General features: G+C 43.8%; 1 protein-coding gene across 1 annotated transcript; it reads left to right on the plus strand.

Annotated features, from left to right (window-relative positions):
* Positions 1 to 141: 141 nt before the first annotated feature.
* Positions 142 to 21,995, plus strand: itfg2 (integrin alpha FG-GAP repeat containing 2). The gene is made up of 12 exons (XM_042078549.1): positions 142 to 534; positions 991 to 1,086; positions 1,233 to 1,274; positions 1,947 to 2,124; positions 2,714 to 2,853; positions 5,155 to 5,306; positions 5,542 to 5,636; positions 9,580 to 9,633; positions 11,014 to 11,105; positions 11,399 to 11,516; positions 15,700 to 15,873; positions 21,834 to 21,995. Exons 1-12 carry the CDS (start codon positions 439 to 441, stop codon positions 21,935 to 21,937), a joined length of 1,341 nt encoding a protein of 446 aa, XP_041934483.1. The 5' UTR covers positions 142 to 438; the 3' UTR covers positions 21,938 to 21,995.
* Positions 21,996 to 22,701: the final 706 nt, after the last annotated feature.

Here is a 22,701-nt window from a genome sequence, read left to right on the forward strand (position 1 = left end):
TGGTGCGTGACTACAACGACGCCAAGCACACACAAACGGAAATGAGGGTGGAAATCGTCAAAATAAAAACAAATATATATATATATAATAAATTATGCGCTGCTTTGTTTGGTAACCAATGTTGGGCATTTACTTTGAAACACTGACGAATGGTAGACATTTAAATGTCACGTACTGTAACTCTTGTGGGCACACGCAGCGTATTTACATTTTGACTAGATTAGCATGTGTGTCATGTGAATAGACATTGTTTTTTTAAGGTAACGTGCGAAGTTGTCCATGATGCACACGAACGTAAATATCGCTGTAACGTTAGATCTGTGTTGAAGAAAACTGGCTATAGTATTGACTATCATCAGCTGATCAGTCAGTGCCTAACAAACCCCCACCACCACCAGCAGACCAGCAGCACCAGCAACAACAGCTCTTCGCATAATAATGCGATCCTTGAGTTATGTTCAGCGGGTTAGTTTGGACTTCACAGGATCTCTGTTTCCTCATGCAATATGCCTCGGAGACGCCGACAACGACTCGGTAAACGATATATTGGTCACTGAGGGGCCATTGAGTTCCTTGAATTGTTGTCTGGAATAAAACAGTCTTATGTTAAGCCTATTTGTTGAACCACATTGATCACTTCTGTAGCCTATGTCAACATTTGAACTCACCCCAAATAGGTTAAAATGTCATCCTTATATATTTATTCACATATGTATTGGTGATTTTAGTGCAACATAGGCTACTCTTCATGAACACAAGATTGGGCTCTAGCCTACACCCTGCACTACTTTTCTGAAGGACACTTCACGCTGTATGATTCAGCATCGACACTTAAGTGATAATGCAGAGTGCTATTTCAGGAGTAACATGACTGTCACCTCACCTAGGCTACTGACGGTCTACTCGGCTTTGCCAAGGATAAACAACAATTCTTCGGTAGACTCAAATGCTTACCCCTCTCTCTTGTGCCTTTTTTTTTTATCCCTGTAGCTGAATGAACTCGTGGTGGGCGACACCAGTGGGAAGCTATTTGTGTACAAAAATGATGACTCCAAACCCTGGGTAACGCGGTCGTGCGTGGGCATGGTCAGTTGAAGTATAAGCTGAAGAATAGCCTGTCTATCTATCTATCTATACACACACACATGAATATATATATATATATGATAATATATATATATATATATAATATATATATATATATATGATGAACAACATTTCTTCCTCCACAGTTAACGTGTGTGGGAGTAGGAGACATCTGCAATAAAGGCAAAGTGAGTATCTAGAATTGGTGTACTGTCAGATAGATAAATGAATGAATTGGAGACGGAAATATAATTCTTTTCAAATCTCAGTTTTGGTGTTAGGTGTAAATGTCATGTGTTTGACTTACATTCCTGCAAGTTGGGGAAGCATACATATTCACACAGCACAATCTCCCTCTCTTCAACACCAACTGGAACTGAATTCACTAAACTATTCACTTTATTTGATTTTATCTTGCCATCTCTTACCCATGTCACATTCTTTTTTTTTTTTTTTTTTGGGGGCTTTTTATGCCTTTAATTTGATAGGACAGTGGAGAATGACAGGAAGTGAGTGGGAGAGAGAGAGTCGGGGTGGGATCTGGAAAGGACCACGGGGCGGGAATCGAACCCGGGTCGCCGGCGTACGGTGCAGGTGCCCCAGCCAGTTGCGCCACAGCTGGGGCCCCACGTCACATTCTCTTCCTATTTTTTCACCCCTCTTCTCCTCTCCCTCACTTCCTCTCTCTCCCTCACTTACTCTCTCTCCCTCCCTCCCTCACTCTCTCTCTCTCTCCCTCTCTCTCCCCCTCACTCCTCCCGTCCTCCTCACCCCCCCCCTCTCTACTCCCCCTTTCTCGTTCCCTCCCTCTCTCCCTCACTTCCTCTCTCTCTCTCTTTCTACTCACCCACCCCCCTTAGAACTTTGTGGTTGCTGTGGGGGCGGAGGGCTGGTTCCATGCCTTTGACCTGACGGCGGTGGGGGGGAAGGGGAGTGACTCCGCCAGCCAGCACGAAGCACTCTTCTGGGATGAGCACAAGCCCTGCTTCACCCAGCACATCCCCGCCAACACCAAAGTCATCCTCATCAGCGACATCGGTGTGTGTCTGTGTGTGTGTATGTGACTTGATGGTGTTTTGGGCCCCCAGCGTTGACTTCAAGGCAGCGTTGCCTTCCCTGACCCTAGCGCCTTCCAGGCAGCGCTGCCTTGAAGTCGACGGTGGGGGCCCAAACGTGTGTGTGTCTGTGTGTCTGTCTGTCTGTCTGTCTGTCAGTCTGTCAAGTTTGAGTTGGTATTGTATTTACATAGCAGATGTAGCCTACCTACAGTACTTTATAGACGGTGGAGAGTACATATAGCCTCCTACTATTTGCGTCTATGTGTGTGTGGTTTAGCAAAAGTGAGGGAACCAATAGCAAGGGTGTGTGTGTGTCAAATTTCACTTGGCATCATTCTTTATATGTCAGATATATAGGTATTAAAGTGCCTTAGGGTGGGTGGAGAATTCATACAGATTATAGCCTTATAGCAATTGATTGTGTGTGTATGCATTCAACTTCATAAAGTTTCAGTGTTCCAATCTGTTAGTGCTTAGCCCACTCAGTAGACACAGCTGCTGTGTGTGTGTGTGTGTGTGTGTGTGTGTGTGTGTGTGTGTGTGTGTGTGTGTGTGTGTGTGTGTATCAGATGGAGATGGTCGCTGTGAGCTGGTGGTGGGCTACACTGACCGCGTGGTCCGAGCGTTCCGCTGGGAAGAGCCGTCCGATTCCTCAGACCTGAGCTCTGGCCAGCTGGTACTCCTCAAGAAGTGGCTTCTGGAGGGACAGGTAGCAGCACCACGCGAGCACCCCTTGGGGACATTTCAGATATGCACATAGCTCTAGAAATAATTGAGACCACGGCTCAGACATCCTCTGATGTCATCCTACGGTGCTGAGTGGTATTCGAATGAGTTGACAGTCATATTCAAAATGAAGAGACAACTGTACTTTTGAATAATTACGGTCAACTCATTCGAATGTCACTCAGCAACTGTAGGATGACATCAGAAAAATGTTTCCAGAGCTGTGTATTAACCTCAGAGCTGAAGAAATTTAGCAAAATTATATGTTTATAGTCGGGAAATTGCAGTAATTTCCTAGTTCTATAGGTAGGGGATTTCCCCCAGAGGCCAATCAATAAGCAAAAACAAAATCACCAACAAAACAAAACCTTTTGTGTACTAAAAAACATCACCAACATTGCAGCAAAGATCCTTGATTACTAGCAAGATAGAGCAACGTAATTCGTTACTATGGGAGCAAAACGGGACAGTTCCGGTCTGCATAAGTGGGAGTGTCACCTACGTCACTAAATAAACTTTCACTCTTAATAAGCAATAAGAACAGATAAACATAATTGTGTTCACAGTATCATTGTCTATAATCATGTATGATACCAATGAATCATTCTTTAGGACATGATATAAATAATTGAATTAGTCATGTGTACCGAGCTAGCTAGCTAGCTAACGCTAGCTTAAAACGCCATACAAGTGGATGGGAGTAGCTATGGCAATACAGATATGCGCTAACAAGTGACTAGTAGTTGAAGGACTTCGCTTAAACTTAATATAGAGCTACTGTTCCAAATTCGCTTGAGTATAAACTATCCACTTTAACTAATGTCAGTAATGTTATTCAGCTAGTTGTCATTTCAAAGAAATTACACTTCTCCATTTAAAATGTTACCTTAGCTAAGAGGCTAGCTAGCATGCTAACAACTGGACAGTAACTGGCAGCAGCATGGTCTGATATTAAGTTATTTTATTACAAATCCGAACACTAAAAAATTACACTTTTAGGCTTGAAATAATCCCAAACACTTACAGATTATGACAAAATGTTCGAAAAAACCCTCAACAAATCCAGAAAGACATAATGACCAATTTATTGGTAAAATTCCACAAGTCTCCATTGACATTAGTGCAGCGAGGGTTTACTCTGGTCTGCATAAAGGGGGATTTCCCCCCCTCCCCCTTGCAATAATCGAATGCGGAAATTGTCGAACGTTTGCGCCTCTCGCTCCGCTTTAACCCTCTCTGATTGCAGCCTTCGAGAGCATTTCACTGGGGTTATCAAGCAGGCTCCTCCAGAAGGCTCAGCAGTGGTTTCTGGGCAGCCGTGCCCTACTGGTTAGCGCTTCGGACTTATAACCAGAGGGTTGCCGGTTCGAACCCCGACCAGTAGGACCAGCTGAAGTGCCCTTGAGCAAGGCACCTAACCCCTCACTGCTCCCCGAGCACCCCTGTAGCAGGCAGCTCACTGCGTCGGGATTAGTGTGTGCTTCACCTCACTGTGTGTACACTGTGTGCTGGGTGTGTTTCACTAATTCACGGATTGGGATAAATGCAGAGACCAAATTTCCCTCACGGGATCAAAAGAGTATATATACTTACTTATACTTATACCCCTGTCCATATTTCATTAGGGCCTCCCCATAAATGTCTCCCATCACAGCCTGAACTCTTGACTTGTTGACAGGTTGACACTGTTCGTTCAGCCCTTGTATGTTTCTTCACTGTTGTCTTGCTGACATATTTTGTTTGGTTGATATGAGAATAGCTTCTCAGTGAACCAAAGCCCAGAAAGTCTGCCCTAATATATAACAGTATGGTGGTAGTGTAGTCGTAGTGGCTAAGGAACTTGGCTAGCATGCACTAGTCAACAAAGGTTATGGGTTCGAATCCTGACTCCGTCCATTGATTCCTTGAGAAAGGCACTTAGGGGAGACTGTCCCTTAGGCAGGAATCACATTAGCCAGCGGCAAGCGGCAGGTTTCCTATTGTTCTCTCAACGCTGGCGTAACGCTAGCGTTGAACAAGCTGAGCGCAACGCGCAAAATGCAACGTGATAGTATTCAATTGACAAACCGTTTGTGTTTCTTAGGAACGAGATAAAACTTATTATGGTCTGAGCGTTGCATTACATTTGCTGCTGCCACTTGCCGCTGGCTGATGTGATCCTTGCCTTACAGTTAGTAACTTTGGATAAAAGTGTCAGCTATTTAAATGGTACCTAAGTAAACGTCTGGCCTCTCAGGTGAAATTCGTAGTTTTCGGTCCATTTTCGGTCCATTCTCCCTGACAGGTGGACAGTCTGTCGGTGACTCCTGGTCCAGAGGGCCTGCCTGAGCTGATGGTCTCCCAGCCAGGCTGTGGCTACGCCATACTGCTGTGCTCCTGGACCCAGGAGGGGGCGCCAGGGACCGGGGAGGAGGAGACTACAGCACCCCCTACAGGGTGAGGAGAGGAACACACACACACACACACACACACACACACACACACACACACAATATACCCACACACACTATATTCCCACACGCACACACACTATGACACAAGCTGCCAGACTGGATATGCTGACCTCTCTAACCTCGTCCATATGTCCATGTCAATCTCTTTTTTAATTTAACCATGTTTGTGTTGATTCTACCATGTGTGTGTTGATTGAGCTACCTGTGTGTCCTGGCAGAGAGAACCCCTCCAGGGATGTTATTCTTCACCTGACTACGGGCCGCATCCACAACAAGAACGTCTCCACACACTTGATAGGGAGCATACGCAGAGGTGAGAACATGTGTACACACACACACACACACACACACACACACACACACACACACACACAGACAGATGCAAACTTTCACTCGCTCACTCACTGATATACACACACACTCACTCACATTTACACACACACACACACAGATGCAAACTTTCACTCGCTCACTCACTGATACACAAACACACACACACACACACACACACACACACACACACACACACACACACACACACACACACACACTTACATATTATGTATTCATCAATACCAGCTCAACAGAGATCAATACTATCAGTGACATGCAGCACATGTCAGTACGTTTGGACAGAGGCTGTCATGTTAGCTATTCTATTCTTTTGTTTCTGTTACCTTGGTAACTGCTGCGTTGCTGTGTTCCATCTCATTTCCTATGTGAAAACACTACACACAGAGTGAGAATGGGCAACTGGGTGGGTTTGCTGCAGTTACGTTGTCTGTAAAAATAATGTGCAGCACGGGCATGACATGACAACTGGAGAAACTAATGAGTGACAGACAGGTTTGGGTTGTAACTGATTACAAGTAATCTGGATTACATGATCAGATTACAAAAAAATAAGTAACTATAATCAGACCAGATTACATGAAAAAAATATATGTAATCAGATTATTACATTGTCGAAGATTACTTGATTGCATTTTGTTTATGTGTTTCAGTACATAAAGGAATGGGCAAAAATACATCAGGATGTAGCCTATTTTAAAATAAAATACAAATAACGTATTTTTAAATGTATCAACATAAACTACAAAACACTGTAGTCATAATGTATAAAAACAACTACTGTATTTTGGTATTTTGTCATCCCAATACTTTTTTCAAGGAGGCATGGAATCACTTTGTACATCAGTTTTATCATCCCAAACATTTACCAATAAAACTCAAATAAAACTACATAGAATGTGGAATATCACACACCAGAATTTCCAAAATGGTTCAGTAGTTCTAAACAGGCAAACTAATGAGCAGGGATGGATTACTGAACAGGCCTGACTGGCCCAGGGGCCCAGGTGTTCAGGGATCCCTGAAGCCCAAGCCTCTGTGTGAAGTCACTACTATGTTCTCCAGCCCTGATATCGGAATAGGGCCCCTCATACGGTGTTCATTTTAGGACATCCTCAGACTCAGAAAAACATCGGTCATCTTCAGACAAAACTGCCTCAGCGTCAGAAAAACCTCTGTCATCTTCAGACAAAACTGCATCAGCGTCAGAAAAACCAGACTCAGGTGTCAGACTCAGAAAAACATCTGTCATTTTCAGACAAAACTGCCTCAGCTTCAGAAAAACTTCTGTCATCTTCAGACAAAACTGCCTCAGCGTAAGAAAAACCTCTGTCATCCTCAGATAAAACTGCTTCAAACCAAACTGCCTCAGAAAAACATCTCTAAGGAGTCAGGTCTCAGAAAAAACGCTGTCAGAAAAAGTGGAGTCAGGTCTCAGAAAATCAGGTCTTTGTGATCAGGCTACTTTCACAAACTCTTAGTCAGCTGTCCTCTGATTTACCAATATCTAGGCGATATTTGTAACATTTATTTTGTATTTGGCCCGTTATGAAATCATGTGGAACAATTTAAACACATTGTAAAACTTAAAGCCCAAATTTGGAGACATCAATGCATGTCGAAATTTACTGCAAATTCAAAACTGGATTACTCTGGAACGGCTAACTGTACAGGGGACTGCTTTACACCTTTATGTTCGGTAAGGTCTGCTGATACAGTATGTGGTTTGTCATGTGTTAAAAGAAGGGTTCGTAAAGTATTCCACCGAGATGAATGGGTAGGGAGATCATGGACGCAAAACCTTCAGTAGAATGTATGATTAAATTGAATTATATTATTTACCTTTCTCGCGAACCGTTCAACACAGCAATTATCGGCCTAACATCGTTTAAAAGCTGAGAAAAAGCTCTTTCATGTGACATCACTTGTGATGTCTGTGTGATGAATAGGCTACTTCGCGAGTAGTTCAACTGAGAACAATGGGTGAATTTGGACGCACTTTCTTGCGATGTCACTTTCTCCACTGCGTAAAAGACTAAATTAATTTGCGCTGTGAATGCTAAGATTATTTTGACAGGCCGCAGGCTAAATAAAAATCGCTATTAGTAGGACACAAAGCAGAATATTGAAAGAAGGGGGCACCAAGGCCACCGTGGCCTGTAAACCTATGATTTTCAAAGGGGCTTCACGGCCAACGCAAGGGGCTACCACGGCCGTCGTGAAATTCCTACCCTGCCAGTGACAGAATAACGTATTAAGCATAATATTAAACTCACCGTTCTGTATCCGTCGTCTTCTTCTGTCCCCACAATAACTTTTCATTTGAGACTTTTTCGTCTGACTCTGTTTTTTCTGACAGCGTTTTTTCTGAGACGTGATTTTCTGAGACCTGACTCCACTTTTTCTGACAGCGTTTTTTCTGAGACCTGACTCCACTTTTTCTGAGGCAGTTTGGTTTGAAGCAGTTTTATCTGAGGATGACAGAGGTTTTTCTTACGCTGAGGCAGTTTTGTCTGAAGATGACAGATGTTTTTCTGAGTCTGACACCTGAGTCTGGTTTTTCTGACGCTGAGGCAGTTTTGTCTGAAGATGACAGAAGTTTTTCTGACGCTGAGGCTGTTTTGTCTGAAGATGACCGATGTTTTTCTGAGTCTGACACCTGAGTCTGAGGATGTCCTAAAATGAACACCGTACCCTCAGTCAAATAACACAGGTTATATTGTCTTAATAGGGCCCCACAATCATATAACATAGGTTATATTATTCACCCTGATATCTAAAAGTGTCTATGTGTGATAATCATGCTTTGTAATTGTCATCTTTTTTCACAGCAAGATGCCTTAAATGTGTTGATGAAGTCTCAATCTGTCATTTATTTGCACAAAACTTGCCAGGAGTCATAATTTAAGGGGTTATTGCCTTTTAGCACAACCAACCGCGACCAAGCTAGAGAATAAAATGGACGCCTATTTTTTTCCACTTCATGTGTGTGGTTATGATGGCAGATGACCAGTTGATAGTCATAATTTGTGTTTAAAAGGGGAAGTGGGGGCTATATGGCTACATGGGCTACATGGGCCACAGGGCTGCCAACTCTCACACATTGGCCGTGAGACTCACTCATTTTATTGTCTTCACACACACTCACGCCAAACCCCCGATTTCTCAGTGAAGTGTCAACCCGGTCGGTCAAATTATGTCCGTGCACTGGAAATGTCAGACGTCCTATTCTCCGTAAATATCAGTGTAGCATCAAATTCATTTTGATTCAGTGTCTTTTTTTATTCAATGTGTGTATGAGAGTACATTATTCAATGTGTGTGAGAGTTTGGGACCACTGACCTACAGGAATACAGACAGTGCTGTGTGTGTCTGTGTGTGTGTGTGTGTGTGTGTGTGTGTGTGTGAGTGAGTGAGAGTTTGAGACCACTGACCTACAGGAATACAGACAGGTGTGTGTGTGTGTGTGTGTGTTTGAGACCACTGACCTACAGGAATACAGACAGTGCAGTGTGTGTGTGTGTGTGTGGGGAGTTTGCGACCACTGACCTACAGGAATACAGACAGTGCAGTGTGTGTGTGTGTGTGTGTGTGTGTGTGTGTGTGTGTGTGTCGGGAGTTTGAGACCACTGATCTACAGGAATAGGAATACAGACAGTGCAGATAGGATTGCAATGTTCTCATGTACTTAGCGTGTTTGAGTGACTAATTATTATGATTATTAATATCAATATTGTTATTGTTATTAGCATAATGGATATCCTGATGTGTTCATTAAAGTTGTTTCATGGGTTAGACTCTTGAGGGCGTTAACACATTTTATGACTTATGAAAAGTGTTGTTGAGATCTCATGATGATTTCTGTGGTTTCTGATGATTTCTGTGTTTGTTTTTTGTTGTTGCAGGCTCCAAGGATGACTCCTCCAAGTGTGGCCTCTTCGCCCTCTGCACTTTAGATGGTGAGTAGTGGCACCAGCAGCCGCTGTAGTTTCATAGTACCTGGTGGTCATGATGTCCTGTACGCGTGTGTCCGTGTGTGTGTGTGTATACGTACGTATGTGTTTGTGCGTGCGTGCGTGTGTTGCGTGCACTTCAGAAGGACTATAAGTTGGCAGAATGATCGGTTATTGGTTTCATCTAGTAGCATATGTGCGTTTCTGTGTGCGTTTCTCATGTCCCTGTGTGTGTGACTTTTCCCTCCTCTCCTGACTCGTACATCCATGTGACTCGGCACTTTTTAATATGATGAGCTCCACTCAGAGTTCAGGCCTGATGAGAATCTCTGCTGAGTCATGCCAATCTACCGCTCTGGGCTTGGCTGCACATCCTGCCTACCTGAATGTGACCTGAATGTGACAGTAGCCCACATATAACAACTGGACTGTTTGCTCTCTTTGCAAGTTGTGTGTGTGTGTGTGTGTGTGCGTGTGTGTGTGTGTGTGTGTGTGTGTGTGTGTGTGTGTGTGTCTAGAGTAGAATAGTGCATTATTCTCGGCATCATCTTGTCCAATTAACAGCCATGGCAGCTGAACTTAGTCAAGTAGAGCCCTTTATTTACCCTAATGTCTCATCTCCCTCTCAATATTAACAATTCCAATGAGGAATCCTTTTGTGTGTGTGTGTGTGTGTGTGTGTGTGTGTGTGTGTGTGTGTGTGTGTGTGTGTAAGAGAGCGAGAGACGGCGAGAGAGAGAGGATACTTAAGCATGTCGGCGCTGTAACAAGCATCATATTCATGCATGTAAAGTGAATGTGCTTCCTCCTACGGAGCATTTGTAAAGGGAGTAGGAGAGAAATGCCTCTTAATGAATGTGAACTCTGTACCCCCCCCCCTCACTCTCTCTTTATCTATCCGTGGAAGTGTGTGTGTGGGGGGGTGTGGGCACAACAGACTTGGAGAGGAATTCTAATTGCAGTAGGGACCTTGGGACTGCAAAAAATGCTCTAAAGTGTGTGTGTGTGTGTGTGAGAAAAGCACACTTTGATCTGAGATGTGCTGGCCTTAATTAAATCACTTCCAATGTTCCAAAATAAATAATTAAATAAATAAAAATTATCGGCCAATCAGCTTTCCTTTCATCCCCAAACCAAAAAAGACCGCACACTGCTTTATTTTTATTAATTTATATTTTGCTTTTAGGAGGTCTGTGTGTGTGTGTGTGTGTGTGTGTGTGTGTGTGTGTGTGCGCGTGCATTGACCAAACCCTCTTTAAGACAAAATGTGGAAGTGTGGATGTGGTAGCTGAAATTTGCTATGTGTAATAAGAAGTAGGCAATAGCTAATTAACAAACTCTGTGTGTTTGTTTGTTTGTTTGTTTGTTTATCTATCTATCTTATAGGTACACTGAAGTTAATGGACAGCACAGAGAAATTACTGTGGTCAGTGCAGGTGGATCATCAGCTGTTTGCCTTGCAGAAATTAGATGTCACGGTGAGTGTGTGTGTGTTTGTGTGAGTGTGACTCGCTGTTTTTATGAGATGATAAATCATAAATCATCAGCATCATAGTTGAGCTATGTATGTCTGAGTGTCAAAAAGATACATTTCTGTAAATTGCTGTGTGTGTGTGTGTGTGTGTGTGTGTGTGTACGCATCACAATGAATGTTGTGTGTGTGTCTGTGTGTGTGTGTGTGTGTGTCCGTGTCCGTGTCCTTCTGTTTCTGTCACTTCCCACCCTGTTGTGCGGTTGTCATTGTGATTGGTATCTGGGCATCTGTTTCCAGGGTGACGGTCGTGAGGAGGTTGTGGCGTGCGCCTGGGACGGTCAGACCTACATTATTGATCATAACCGCACGGTCGTGCGCTTCCAGTTTGATGAAAATGTCAATGCCTTTTGTGCAGGTGAGCTTTTTCTCTCAGTCAAAAACGCGACAGTACAGTAGCTGAGCCATCAAGGGTGTGTGTGTGTGTGTGTGTGTGTGTGTGTGTGTGTGTGTGTGTCTGAGGTTCATTTTGAATTATTGTGTGGAAGAGTATGCTGAGGTTGCAAAGTAAAGTAAAGCAACCAGATCCTGAATAAGAGATTCAGTGCATTACAATTCTGGCTTGTTAAAATGGTACCCGAAGTGCAGATACAGATTGCGCACTCTAGAGGGCAGTGGTGCTCCTTGAGCACTTTCTTTGTCAAAATGTGAATGTGAATGTGAATGTGAATGTGAATGTCCTTTCTCTCCCTGCCCCCTCATTTTCTATCCTCCTCTCCTCTCTCTATTTCTCTCTCTGTCATACACACACACACACACACACACACACACACACACACACACACACACACACACACATGTTACATTTATATAGCGCTTTTCTCAACACTCAAAGCGCTTCACATGGAAAGGGGGACCTCACTAACCACCACCAATGTGTAGCACCCCAATGTGCCAGAACGCTCACCACACACCAGCTTGAGGTGGAGAGTGAGGGAGTGAATGAGCCAATTACAGTGGGGGATGAATAGGGGGCCAGATTGAATGAGCCAGGTTGGTAATTTAGCCAGGACACCGGGGAATCCCCTACTCTTTGCAACAAGTGCCATGGGATCTTTAATGACCACAGTGAGCCAGGACCTCAGTTTAACGTCTCATCTGAAGGACGGCATCTCCTACAGTACAGTGTCCCCATCACTGCACTGGGGCATTGGGATTGATCTTTTTGGCCAGAGGGGAAGAGTGCCACCTACGGACCACCCACCAACACCACTTCCAGCAGCAACCTATTTTCCAAGGAGGTCTCCCATCCAAGTACTAACCAGGCCCACACCTGCTTAGCTACACACACACACACACACACACACACACACACACACACACACACACACACACACACACACACACACACACACACACACACAAAAAAATATCCCAGAAGGCCTTTGGTTTTAGTTTTACATCTTTCCCACTGTCTGTCATAGAATATAACTCTCTCTGTCTTTCTGTTGCTTTCACTACCCCAACTCTGCTTGACACACACACACACACACACACCTTTATTGGCTGCCACAGTCATCCTCCTCCTCTCTCTCTCTCTCTCTCTCTCTCTCTCTCTCTCTGTCTGTCCATCTCTTTTCATTTTCTGTCCTCTTCCTCTCTGCATGCCATGAGTTTGGTTCTGCCTCAATATCTAAATGTATTTACTGTACATGTGCTCATGTATTTATTTCTGCATTTAGCTGAAACTTTTATCCAAAACAAATACACACACCAATTGCAGGGGCTAGAGCACCTCAGGGTTAACAGCTGGTCTACACTGTGTGTGTGTGTGTGTGTGTGTGTGTGTCTGTGTGTGTGTGCGTGCGTAAGGCGTGCTCCGTTGATGGAGTTTAAAACTATAGTTTTAGAAGACTGGTCTATTTTTTTTCAAGCGTATGCACCACTATCACATCTGATGTAGCCAGTTCCATTGATTATAGTGGAATCAGTTGTTGCAGCAGATGTTTCGTGATGCTTCAGTGATGTGCTTGGCGTAGCATCCCTGTAAGTAGCTGGGCTAGCATGCAGCACCCAGAGAACTTTGACCGTGTGTGTGTGTGTGTGTGTGTGTGTGTGTGTGTGTGTGTGTGTGTGTGTGTGTGTAAAGCTCTTAACTCGAGTCATTCTGGGGGACACTGGCCCTTTTAAAAACTGACATCTCTAGGTGGCTTTTTATAAAAGCGTCAGCCAAATGAATAAGCAGAGCTGGACAGTAACGGAGTACATTTACTTGAGTACAGTACTTGAGTACAATTTTGAGGGATCTGTACTTTACTCGAGTATCATTTTTGGGCAGTACTCATGACTTTACTCAAGTACATTTGAGAGGCAAATATTGTACTCTTTACTCCACTACATTTCTATCCATAACCGTGAGTACCCGTTACTACTTCTAAAAAAAAAGGAAAAAAGAAAAATCTCGGAAACCCTCAATTTGTTGTTTCCCTCTCAAACGTGATTGGATTGTGCAGGCGCCACTGATTGGGACAGCCTATCAGCAATCACCTTCAGCTTTCTGCCAAAGTCAACTCCATGGTCAGATTTAGATAAGAGACGAAACCATGGACAAAACAATGGATGAAGACGCAGCAGGTCCATCCCGGGAATGTGCCAACCTGTGGCCCCACCTCGCCAGACTATTTTAATTTTCTGAACAAGTTAATGATAGTTTTCGCTTCAAGCGTTTCAATTACAAAATAGTATTTTGTATTTTGATTTTACTTTCAATTCCTTTTACATTCTCCAAGGTTTTCCAACATTTTTCATAACTCCATGTAGGACGTATCTGTACTGTAAGCACTGTGGCAATAGTAATGCAATATTTAGAAAATGTAGGCTACTCTTGATACTCAAGTACTTTTAAAAACAAGTACTTCAGTACTTTTACTTAAGTAGACATCTGACTGTTGTACTTTTACTTGTACTTGAGTAAAATTTAGCAAACGGTATCTGTACTTTTACTCAAGTAATGAAGCTGTGTACTCTGTCCGCCTCTGTGAATAAGTATAAGTTTTGTAGTGCTGACCCTTTAGCATAGCAGCTACAGGGTGGTGATAGCGTAGTGGCTAAGTAGCTGGGCTAGCATGCAGTAGTAGTGTAGTGGCTAAGGAGCTGGGCTAGCATGCAGTAGTAGTGTAGTGGCTAAGGAGCTGGGCTAGCATGCAGTAGTAGCGTAGTGGCTAAGGAGCTGGGCTAGCATGCAGTAGTAGCGTAGTGGCTAAGGAGCTGGGCTAGCATGCAGTAGTAGCGTAGTGGCTAAGGAGCTGGGATAGCATGCAGTAGTAGCGTAGTGGCTAAGGAGCTGGGATAGCATGCAGTAGCCTGAAAAGTTGTGGGTTCAATTCCCGGCTTCCACTGTCTTGCCCTTGAGCAAGGCACTTAACCCCGAGTTGTTCTATATATAATTGACATACGAAAGTCGCTTTGGATAAAAGTGCCTGCTAAATGAAAACATGTAAATGTAAGCAGCTCTGGGGCCATCACAGGTGGGGATCACATTGGCCAGTGGCAGAGGCAAGCGTAACCCAACGCTCAGACCATACTAAGTTCTATCTTGTTCCTATGGCAACACAAACGATTTGCCTTAACTAACAATTGAATACGCTCGTGTTAGAAAATTGAACCAAGTTCAACGCTCAGCTTGTTCAACGCTCAGCTTGTTCAACGCTCAGCTTGTTCAACGCTAGCGTTACGCCAGCATTGCCACCACTCGGCTGCCGAACCATAGACAACAATAGGAAACCTGCCGCTGGTCAATGTGATCTCTGCCTAACTGCTCCCAATTCTCCATGTTTCTGGGCCGCTCTCTCCCTCTCTGTCCCTCTCAGTCTTTTTGTCTTGGTCTCTCCTTCCGTGTCTCAGGATCGCTGTCTACCATTCATCCTCACACACACACACATTCAAGCTCCAGTGCACCTCAGCTGGAGATTATAAAATTGGCCTAGTTCCAGTAAGAGGATTAAGAAATGTGTGTTTGTGTGCACATATGTGTGTGTGAGGGAGAGAGAGAGAGAGTGTGTGTGTGTGTGTGTGTGCGCGGGCGTGTGCGAGAGTGAACATGCATGTGTATGTGAAAGTGTGGTAGTGTACATAATATGTGTGTCAATGATTGCAAGTGTGTGTAAAACTATATGAATATGACAGTGTATACTGTCTTTTTCCACTTAGGAAAAAATAAAATTTCTTCATTTCATACTGCTTCTACTCTCCTTGCATGCAGAGAAAACTGGAGACGCACACACACACACACACACTCACTCACTCAAAGATATGTGCACGCTTTATGAATTAGACCACAGGTACACAGTGGAATGAACTGCATTGCACGCTAATGAGTTCATCCCTTTTGAGAAATGACACAATGGGTCCAGGCACCCACGTACACTACATGAATACCCCCTTTACACACACCCACTGGTCATGACTAATGCTGATTGTGTGTGTGTGTGTGTGTGTGTGTGTGTGTGTGTGTGTGTGTGTGTGTGTGTGTCTGTGTCTGTGTGTGTCTGTGTGTGTCTGTGTGTCTGCGCGCGTGTCTGCGCGTGTGTGTGTGTGTGTAGGTCAGTACACCTGTAAGGAGGGCAGGAACAGCCCATGCCTGGTGTATGTGAGCTTTAACCATAAGATCTACATCTACTGGAGGGTGGATCTGGAGAGGATGGAGCCGACCAGCCTCACCCGAGTCCTGGAGGAGAAAGCCCAATACAGAGACCTGCTGCAGCAGCTGGGAGTGGGTGAGTCCCTGTGTGTGTGTGTGTGTGTGTGTGTGTGTGTGTGTGTGTGTGTGTGTGTGTTTGTGTGAGGATGAGGCCAACCAGAGTCTTAGAGGAGAAACTCCAGTACTGTACTTATATCTGCTGCAGCAGCTGGGAATGTGTGTGTGTGTGTGTGTGTGTGTGTGATGGATGGCTGGGTGAGTGTATGTGTGAGTGTTTGTGTGAAATGGAGAGTAGTGAGTAAGTTGTGTGAGTTTGCGTGCGTGTGTGTGCGTATGTGTGTTTTTCATGCCTTAGCGTGTGACTGCCCTGTGTGTGAGCAGGGAAGCTGGGAGTGGTTGGAGCTTGTGTGTGGATGAGGTTGGGGGTCTGTGTGTGTGTGTGTGTGTGTGTGTGTGTGTGTGTGTGTGTGTGTGTGTGTGTGTGTGTGTGTGTGTGTGTTTTCCTGTGTTTGTGTCACACCTTGTTGTGGTTGGGGGTGTGTGTGTGTGTCTGTGTGTGTCTGTGTGTGTGTGTGTGTGTGTCTGTGTGTGTGTGTGTGTGTTTGTGTCGTACCTTGTTGTGTGGCAGATGGCCCCTGTACCTGAGTTTCCATTGTACATTTGGACTCCAGGGGAGAGCATCTATTTAGATATGTTGACACACACACACACACACACACACACACTGCCAGTGATGTAAATATGTCTCATATAAAATAATATTCACATATTCTCTGAACCATTTTGTTTTCCCCATTTTACATTCAGTATGTTGATTTGCATAACCATGAATGCACGGCTGAATAACCAAGTTATATGAGCATAACAGGCACACACACACACACACACACACACACACACACACACACCCACAGACACCCACACACACACACACACACACACACACACACACACACACACACACACACACACAACCACGTGCAGAGAAAGACTCCGTAATGATGGGTTTCCTGTGGGACGTGTTGTTAATTTAACCCCTGAGCTGACTCTATCTGTCTCAACATGAGACTCCCAGCTGTACCTTTACCAACACAACTCCTCCATTAGAACACACACACTCTCACACACACACACACACACACACACACACACACACACACACACACACACACACAGACAACTCCTCCATTAGAACACACACACACACACACACACACACACACACACACACTTCCTTCATTAGAGCGCAGCCAGACAGGGCTAGAAAAGCAGGGAGTGAGGAAATAAAGAAAGAAAGAAAGAAAGAAAGGGAGTGGAAAGAGAGAGAGAGGGATGAGAGACAGGGGAGAAAGAGAGAGAGATTTTCTGATTTGCCTACTAAATGCTGTCTTCTCATCATGAATTTGTATCTGTTTAAATTATATTCACAATACAGTAACTAACTTACACCCCAAGAAAAGAGGGAGATGTTCAAGGATTTCAGAAAGAGAGATGGAAGAGGAGGAAAGGGAGACGGGAACGAGGGAACAGGTGGAATAAGAGTCAGGGACCATTAGTGTGAGAGATTGATGGAAGAATAAAAGAAAGAAAGAATAGAAAATGAGGGAAGTGTCCAGTGACGAGTTTAAAAGCTCCATTCAATGAAGCTGCACTCTGATCAGCCAAAATAGCACCATGTTTGGGGAATTACACACACACACACACACACACACACACACACACACACACACACACACACACACACACACACACACACACACACACACATACACACATAGAGAGAGAGAGGATCTCTCTCTCTCTGTCTCTGATCAGCCAAAGTAGCTCCATGTTTGGGGCATTAAATCTCAGATCCATTGTGCTCTGACCTTTATTGTGCCCTGTTTTATTCATAGTGTGTGTGTACTTCTCATGCCCATCAATCCACACACACACACACACAGACACACACACACACACACACACACACCACACACACAGTCGTCATCATCAGCAGAAGCCCTGTTTTCATGACCGAACACACATAAACACACACTCACATACACACACACATGCACACACACATGCATAAACACACACCCACCCACACCTAGCGCACACACTCACACCACCCATTACCTGTCTGTATGAGAAAAACTGACAGACAAGACACACATCTATTATCCATGATCAATCACACTCACACACACACACACACACACACACACACACACACACACACACACACAACATTTTCAGCTGCCCCTCAACCATGAGAGGACAGGAACAAACACACACACACACACCATCCATTAACCATTTGAACGCTGACAGACAGGACACCCACGTACTATGCAACAACATAGTGTATGAACACAAATACACACTCATACACACACAGCACACATTCACTATGGTCCACCCATCTGCACAATTAACACACACGCACACACACGTGCACACGCGCACACAGACAGACACACACGCACACACAGACAGACACACACGCACACAAACACACACGCACACACTGACACACACACACACACACACACACACACACACAAACACACCTCTTAACTCCTCTGTTGACTCCTAGTTAGCTCTCATAGAAGTAACAGAGAAAAGCCCATCTCATCTCACTGATCCCCACACAGGTGGCGTGTGTGTGTGTGTGTGTGTGTGTGTGTGTGTGTGTGTGTGTGTGTGTGGCAAACTGTGAGGATGGTGAAGTACAGTGTGTCTGTGATTGTGTGTTCTCCTGGCGTCTGTGTGTGTGTGTGTGTGTGTGTGTGTGTGTGTGTGTGTGTGTGTGTGTGTGTGTGTGTGTGTGCGCGCGTGTGTCTTGTGGTGTGCGTCTGTGTGTGTGTGTGTGTGTGTGTGCGCGCGTGTGTCTTGTGGTGTGTGTATGTGTGTGTATTCTTTGCCCCACTCTCTCTGTGTGTCCCTGTGCTGTATTGATTTGCCAGTCGTAGCAGTAGCAGCTAGCGCTGTATAGAGCCTGGATTCATTACACAGCTCATCCCACTGGGACCAATAGGCTGTCCACTGCAGCGACTGGCCTATGGGCATCAGTGTTGTTATGTAACATGTTACATGTTCAAATTCAAACTAAAGTTGCTTTATCAGCATGACTGTTTGGGTACAGTGTTGCCAAATCCAGAGTTGACAATAACACACATTAACACATAAGATCATTTATGAAAATGGGGTTACATCACACTGGGGGTACATCAGTGTGGGGCTGGATATAAGATTAAGAGCTCTGTGTGTCAGACAGACAGACAGACAGACAGACAGAGAGATAGAGAGAGAGATAGAGAGAGAGATAGAGAGAGATAGAGATAGAGATAGAGATAGAGATAGAGATAGATGCCAGTCATGGGGGGAGTCTGTAAAGATGGAGGATACTGGAAGCCCTTCCCTGGGTTATAGACCCTTTCAATCTGGTCCTAGAGGGATTCTGGTAGAAATCAGGGTTGTGCACAATTCGAATTGCAATTCTGCTTCCTGTTTGCTACCTCAATTGAAATGCAAGTGAAATTCAAGAATTGAATTGGAATTTAAGAGCCAGTTTCAGTAGAATTCTGGAATGTTGCACAAGCCTGGAAGAAACATTCAAAACCAACGCAGCACTTTGAAATGAAAATGAATCAGACTTTAGCGTAATGTTCTATAAAAGGTCGACTTTAATGCATTTTTATTTCATTTTTATTTGCCCCCCAAGTTACTATTAGTTCAATGTTGTTTTCTGTGCCACCAGAAATGCCTTTGGAATGCACATTCGGTTATTAAGTCATGATTCAATAATGGGCTGACACTTCTCTTTCTGGGTCCAACGGCTTTCAGAGCCGCTCATTTTTCTTCATTGACAGTAAAATAAACAGTTTTTCGTCAATTCAGAGAAGCCTTTAAGAAAATTGTCATCCTACTACTCACTTGTTGCCTCAACCAAAAAAAATCCTATTTTTCTGGATGTTACCCTTGATTATATCATCTGGCTACACAACTACAGTCATTATTCTGTTAAACAAACATTAAACAAGTTAAACAATTTTGTTTTTACCCTCACTAAAGCGGAGGACATTGTGACAAGGTTTACAGTTTGCAAAAACCAGCTGGCTGCGTTAGTAAACTTTTTTTGGCGAAAAAACTGTTGGGCCCATGACATCGGACTTCACAACCTAATAAAGAGCCAATGACATTGTTTGGAAACGATGACTGCGTTTACATGCATTTTAGTATACTGGTTATGATCGGGACTTTGAAGTGTCCCAGTTTTGTATTTGCGCATGTAAACATTATATTCCGATTTCAGAACCCTGCATAAGCCCTTATCTAGGTTTTGAGTAACACGGTTATGCTAGATGGAGTACTCCAAAAGAATCCAGGATACTGTTCCATGTATACACCTTATCCCGGTTTCTCACGCAAACATGCGATTGAAAACCAGGATAAGGTGTGCTAATAGAACTTTATTATTGGAAACCGGAATACTAGCATTCATCATCTATACAGGGATATTAATAACCATGTTTCTCTGTGTTCATGTAACACCATATCCTGAATATGATCAAAACTGGGATAAGCCTTATAACTGGGATACTAAAGTGCATGTAAACATGGTCAATGATGTTTCACTTTACCTGAATGTTCTGTTTTTGTTTGTTTCTACTATTACCATAGCAATAGCCATGCTGCGACAAAGGGTGCTTGCAGAGTAATCAAATCAACCCAACACATCTTTGTAGCTTGTTGTTATGCTGTTTATGTTGGATTTAAACAACAATTCCAGCTATGCACTCTCTTAGGTCTGCTGGACCATTCTATGTGGAGTTCTGAATCTCTCCCCATTCATTAACTTAGAGGCTTGACTTCTGTGTCCCCATAATACCTGCCCCAGGGGCATTTTCAAGATGATTGGCAAGGGACCAGACTTGCTGATAAAGACTTTGGTTTTGCCTGATTTTGTTCCAATGTCGAAGGTATTATTGGCAGTCGCTGTCTCGAAGCTGATTCGATGTGAAGCTGCGTTTCTATCTATGACATAACAGTGTATTAGGTGTGTGTGTGTGTGTGTGTGTGTGTGTGTGTGTGTGTGTGTGTGTGTGTGTGTTTGTGTCATTTTCTTCACAACGTGCGCGTAAAAACATGGCGTGGTATGCCATGGTATACAAACAGGCCACACTTGGGTAAAACCGCAGACTGCCTGTCGCAGGAGCTGAAAATGGCAATTTGCGCTTCAGGGGAAAGTTTTGTGTTAAAAGATGGGAGAAGAAGCATAAAATGCACCTAATTAGGTATTCCCCTGTACGTGCGAAAACTGGCCATGAAAGCGCACGTCTGTTTTACAGTGAAATATTTCCGCCTTGTAAAAGCAGGTGTTAATCCTTTTAAAGGTTGAATGCATCAATAAGAGAAACTTTCAAAGACAACAGAATCACTATTCAGAGCACCAGTTTTGTGTCTTTGTACTATATCAAAAGTAGCCTTAACTTTTGCCGGCCTTTCAAATGTCTTACTTTCACTTTCACGTCATCCACTTAAACTTTCCTACTTGCTAGATTTGACCAATCTTCCATAGCCTACGTGCACAAGTAGCTTGAGTAGAACCACTGATCTTCATTATCTCCCTGCTTGGTGACCTCTTGTATCATGTATTGTATTATTTCATGATCACTAAACGTTTGATTTCTTTTAATGTTATCATCAGTTAACATCATTCTAGTGCGCTTGTGATTGAAGTATGTCGTTCAGTTGTGAACGCTCACAAATTGCGGTAGGGGGCGGAGAAAGGTTCTGATTACCCGATGAACAGCAGGTTTGATAAATACCACGTAAACTGAAGAAGCTCAGCGTGCGCTTTCTGCGGGTTGGCCATGGCGCTGATAACGCTTCGTTTCACAAATCTACGTACATCTGACCCTCGCAGTGCAATATCATAACGTTAATTAAACTGATATGCCTTGCATTATGTATTCTGTTTATTATATATGTTACATAAATATACCAACTAAACATGATTGTGTGTATGTGTGTGTTTGTGTGTGTTCACAGACCCTAATGACACTCAGGCTGTAAGGAAGCTGATTGGAGACGTTCTTTATGGGAAGACCCAGAACCCCCCACGGACACCACCTGGCCTCTTACCTGAACTTTGACCCTTGACCCATCATATCTGTAAATAAACCTCATCAATAAAGGACCACTCCAAACAAATCTCTTTCTGTCTCTGTTTCTGTTTTGAAAAACCTTTTGAAAGACAGTTATGTGTTCCCTGACTATTTAAAGTAGGCTAGGTTTTGTGTGCATAAAACTTTCACCATGGTAATGTTACTAAATGCCAAAAATAAAACATCTGAGTTTGTTTACTGACAAGGTTTGGCAAGAGAATACACTGCTTGCTCTTAGCTTGGCCTGTCAACATGGCCGATTTCACGGTGCTTTTCTTTAAATGAGGCAGAAGACTACAGTGAGTGTTCAGTGTCCAAAGGACTAGTCTCCTGAGGAAACACACACACAAACACAGACAGGCACACACAGTAACACACACACAAAGGCTTATACATGAGATGCCATAATTAGATGCTTCCACACGCTTACAAACCTCTGAGTGTGCGCACACACACACACACACACACTCACTCTCACTCTCCTTGCTTGCTATGTGATAGGTCTCTGAGGGAGGTTTTCCAGTCTGTCTCTCAAACGTCGGTATCTTCTCTTATACATTAGCAATGAGGAAGAACACTGTGGTTTCTACAGGTGAAGGACACTGACTCACACAGATACTCATTCGTCATAGTGTGTGTAGCTTGGGCTCAGGTGTCCTGATGCACTGAGACATTGAGAGTTTGTGTGTGGTCTGTGTGTGTTCGTCTTTGTGTGTGTGTGTGTTCCTGTCCTTGACATGCACCACACTTTA

This window comes from Alosa sapidissima, chromosome 22, assembly GCF_018492685.1.
Source record: "Alosa sapidissima isolate fAloSap1 chromosome 22, fAloSap1.pri, whole genome shotgun sequence".
Taxonomy (NCBI): domain Eukaryota; kingdom Metazoa; phylum Chordata; class Actinopteri; order Clupeiformes; family Clupeidae; genus Alosa; species Alosa sapidissima.

What these genes read in the sequence shown, in the direction of transcription:
- itfg2 (XM_042078549.1), top strand. Translation starts at nt 439, where the DNA reads ATGCGATCCTTGAGTTATGTTCAGCGGGTTAGTTTGGACTTCACAGGA. An exon ending in CATCCTCATCAGCGACATCG is followed by an intron (nt 2,125 to 2,713) that starts GTGTGTGTCTGT and finishes TGTGTGTATCAG; the next exon opens with ATGGAGATGGTCGCTGTGAG. An exon ending in GATAGGGAGCATACGCAGAG is followed by an intron (nt 5,637 to 9,579) that starts GTGAGAACATGT and finishes TTGTTGTTGCAG; the next exon opens with GCTCCAAGGATGACTCCTCC.